Genomic DNA, 4,508 nt, shown 5'->3' on the forward strand with positions numbered 1-4,508 from the left:
AAGTTGTCCATGTACTGTCCACTTAAAAGGCTGGCGTCGGGTGTTCACAACACACAAACAGAAATGTGTTTCCTTGTTACCATTCATTTTGGTTGGCCAACAATAGGGAGAAAGCTTATGTGACTATTAGACAGCTGAGAGACTTCCAGTCCTCTCATTAAAACGAACAGCCAATGGGCAAGTTGTCCATTTAAAAGGCTGGTGTCGGGTGTTCACAACACACAAACAGAAATGTGTTTCCTTGTTACCATTCATTTTGGTTGGCCAACAATAGGGAGAAAGCTTAGAGTTTGATTGGGTGATGGGGGGGGGAGGAGAATGGAGTGGTGGAGTCAACAAAAGTCAGAGAATAACACATTAGCGCAAGATTTTCAACCACACTCTTATTGGGCAGAACAGGAGGAAGCAATAATCCGGATTTTACGCATTTCTAGTAATTGAGGATAAGGTGGTTTGGATTAGTTGAAGAACTTTTTTCCCATTTTGGTCTGTATGGAAAGATTGAAAATCATGATTTGCACCTACCTCTCAGAACTATGATCCAACATATTCATATCATGGGAAGAAATTCTAAACTCACTGATTCTAATCTTCTCTTCGAGATTCACTTCAACAGAGTAATATACGTAGACCTTCCCAGTGTGTTTGAATTTTGGGTGAAATGCCAGGCCCAGAAATCCTCGCTCATCCCCTTCCCAGGGTGAAGTTAGGACTGCCTCAGTAATGTTCAAAAATGGTCTCTCCACCCTAGCCCGGTTAGGCAGATATGCCCAGACCATGCCAATCTGTTCAGCAATAAAAAAACGATGGGTTCCGTCATTGGCATGTACCATAGCAACAGGATTGCGTAGACCGTTTGCTGTTTCCTCCAGACATAGCTGGAGACAGCCATCAGAATCAGCCACAACTGCCCCAAGATTTCTCGTCAGATTGCTGTTCGATAAGACACGAGGGAAGCAATAATCCAGGTCTTGCAGTTGTAAGATGTCACAGAATTGCTTCCTGTTGGGTACAATTTCCAGAAGCTCTCCTTCTTTCACCAAGGCACGCACGGTTGTCTTGCATTTATTCCAGAATTCAACACAATATTCATCACAAAGACCTGGCAGCTGTCTGACTGGGGTAGTTGGATCCTCTGCATCATACAAATGAGCAGCGTACGGAGAGCATTCCTGCAAAGGGAATAGATTACAGTCAAATAAATACTGCGTCAACAATACTAAACTACGACCATCGATATGTTTCATGTAAGTAATCCCCACAGTTTGTACAGACAAGACTGCGAAGAGCAAATGGGAAAGATGTTAAGAAATGTGACAATGATCAAAGATATATGTCATGAAGAGGATGGGACGTGGACATCAATGGCTAGAACCAACATTTATTGCTTATCTCTAATTGCCCAGAGGGCAGTTAAGTGCCAACACATTGCTGTGGGTCTGGAGTCACATATAGGCCAGACCAGGTAAGGGTGGCAGTTTCCTTCCCTAAAGGACATTAGTAAATCAGGTGGGCTTTTTTTGATGATAGTTACATGGTCACCATTAGGCTAGCTTCTCATTCCAGACTTTTATTGAATTCAGATTTTACCATTTACTGTGGAGGCGTTCAAAGTCGTGTACCCAGAAGATTAACCTGGGGTTCAGGATTGCTGTGACTAAGCTAACATCTCCCAGTGAATGTTTGAAACAGAGGGAAGTAGAGGAAAATTATTGCTGAAGGACTTGCAATCAAATCCTATGATTAGGAGAACGTAGCACCCTGTGTGAAGTATAGGTGGCTCCCCCCTCATGGTATAGCATCGACGATTACACAGAAGTACAGTTGAGTGAGCCTGTGGAGGGATTTGAAATGTAAGCAAAGATTTTGAGTTCCATGTACTGGGAAATAGGAAGTTAAAAGAGGTGGGTCAGACAACAGGTGCCTGAAACATAGAGTGGGACACAATATCAGTGACAGAGATTTGAACAAGTCAGAAGTGAAGCAGAATGGTATGTGGATGAGATTGTGTACAGTGAGTTACGTACAGTACAATCTGGGACAGTAGCAGGATTTTACAATAAGCCTCATGAGAGACAAACAGCTCTGGCCATATAAAACCAGAATTACAGAACAGTGTGAAGGTTTTAGGAATACTTCTGTTCCCAACACTGACCCCTGTGCAACTCCTTTGGAAAGCCGGGCAGAGAAATGGCAGATGGAGTTTAATCCAGACAAGTGTGAAGTGTTGCATTTTGGGAGGTCAAATGTTGGAGGAAAATGTATAGTAGATGGCAAGAACCTTAGGAACATTGATGTAGAGAAGGATCTTGGTGTCCAAGTCCATAGCTCCCCGAAAGTGGCAACACAAATGGTTAAGGTGGGAAAGAAGGCATATGGTATGTTTGCTTTCAGTCAGGACATTGTGTATAAAAGTTAACAGTCTAGATTAGAGTGGTGCTGGAAGAGAACAGCAGGTCAGGCAGCATCTGGGGAGCAGGATCATCGAAGTTTCAAGCAAAAGCCCTCAGGGCTTTTGCCTGAAACATCAATTTTCCTGCTCCTCGGATGCTGCCTGACCTGCTGTTCTCTTCCAGCACCACTCTAATCTAGACTCTGATCTCCAGCATCTGCAGTGCCCACTTCTGCCTATAAAAGTTAACAGTCATGTTGCAGCCAGATTTCTGTTAGGCTACATGTAAAGTATTGCGTGCAGTTCTGGACCCCACATTAAAGGAAGGAGGTGGAAGCTTTGGAAAGGATTTACCAAGGTGTTGCCTGGATTGGAATATATTAGTGATAAGGAGAGGTTGGACAAACATTGATTGTTTTCTCTAGAGTGTGGGAAGCTGAGGGGTGACCTGATAGAAGTGTATAAAATTATGAGAGGCATGGATAGGGTGGATGGTCGGAGTCTTTTTCCCAGTATAGTAATGTGAAATATAAGAGGGCATAGATTTAAAGGTAAGAGGGGACAATTTCAAAGCGAATGTGAGAGGTGAGTTTTTTGCGCAGATGAAGGTAGGTGCTTGGAGCATGCTACCAGAGGTGGTGGTAGAATCAGATATGACAGCAATATTAAAGAGGCACTTAGACAGACATGTGAACAGGCGTGGAATAGAGCAATATGGACAAATAGCAGTCTTTGGAGATTAGTTTAGAATGGCACCATGGTCAGCACAGACATGGTGGGGTGAAGGGCCTGTACCTGTGCTGCACTGATCCAAGTTCAACATTAGATTAGATTACTTACAGTATGGAAACAGGCCCTTCGGCCCAACAAGTCCACACCGACCCTCCGAACAGCAACCCACCCAGACCCAATCCCCTACATTTACCCCTTCACCTGACACTATGGGCAATTTAGCATGGCCAATTCACCTGACCTGCACATCCTTTGGACTGTGGGAGGAAACCGGAGCACCCGAAGGAAACCCACGCAGACACGGGGAGAACGTGCAAACTCCACACAGTCAGTCGCCTGAGGCGGGAATTGAACCCGGATCTCTGGCGCTGCGAGGCAGCAGTGCTAACCACTGTGCCACTGCACCACACATATTCTCAGTCAATATCAGAGTGAAACAGACTGGGAGGAATGTGCAGTGAGTCAGTCTCACTGTGAAACCGACTTGGTTGGGGGTATAGTCTGTAGTGAATCAGTATCCATTTCGGGTCCAGTGATCCCTCCTCAAAACTGCAGAGTTCTGAGGAAGTGTCATTGGAACCAAAACGTTAACTCTGATTTCTCTCCACAGATGCTGCCAGACCTGCTGAGCTTTTCTAGAAATTTCTGTTTTTGTTTCTGATTTACAGCATCCATTTTTTTGCTTTTGATTTGTTGAAGAGTTTTGCGAATTTATGTTGTGCAAAGACACACTGTTGTGTTAGTGTAAAGGGCGTTGCACCGCATCACATGGTAAAATACTGCTTGAAAGACAAGAACAGCATTGTGGACAGCAATCAGCAGGTAAACATTCAGCAGGTAAACAATCAGCAGGTAAACAATCAGCAGGTAAACAATCAGCAGGTAAACAATCAGCAGGTAAACAATCAGCAGGTAAACAATCAGCAGGTAAACAATCAGCAGGTAAACAATCAGCAGGTAAACAATCAGCAGGTAAACAATCAGCAGGTAAACAATCAGCAGGTAAACAATCAGCAGGTAAACAATCAGCAGGTAAACAATCAGCAGGTAAACAATCAGCAGGTAAACAATCAGCAGGTAAACATTCAGCAGGTAAACAATCAGCAGGTAAACATTCAGCAGGTAAACAATCAGCAGGTAAACATTCAGCAGGTAAACAATCAGCAGGTAAACATTCAGCAGGTAAACAATCAGCAGGTAAACATTCAGCAGGTAAACAATCAGCAGGTAAACATTCAGCAGGTAAACAATCAGCAGGTAAACATTCAGCAGGTAAACAATCAGCAGGTAAACATTCAGCAGGTAAACAATCAGCAGGTAAACATTCAGCAGGTAAACAATCAGCAGGTAAACATTCAGCAGGTAAACAATCAGCAGGTAAACA

General features: G+C 43.8%; 1 protein-coding gene across 1 annotated transcript; it reads right to left on the minus strand.

Moving 5' to 3' along the window:
• Positions 1-209: 209 nt before the first annotated feature.
• On the minus strand, positions 210-1,247 carry LOC122547056 (HHIP-like protein 1). Its single transcript, XM_043685645.1, has one exon. It carries the CDS (start codon positions 1,245-1,247, stop codon positions 522-524), a length of 726 nt encoding a protein of 241 aa, XP_043541580.1. The 3' UTR covers positions 210-521.
• Positions 1,248-4,508: the final 3,261 nt, after the last annotated feature.

The sequence above is a fragment of the Chiloscyllium plagiosum genome, unplaced genomic scaffold (assembly GCF_004010195.1).
Source record: "Chiloscyllium plagiosum isolate BGI_BamShark_2017 unplaced genomic scaffold, ASM401019v2 scaf_15009, whole genome shotgun sequence".
Lineage (NCBI taxonomy): Eukaryota > Metazoa > Chordata > Chondrichthyes > Orectolobiformes > Hemiscylliidae > Chiloscyllium > Chiloscyllium plagiosum.

Excerpts from the sequence above, each read along its gene's own strand:
- LOC122547056 (XM_043685645.1), bottom strand. The coding sequence starts at position 1,247 with ATGAAACATATCGATGGTCGTAGTTTAGTATTGTTGACGCAGTATTTA.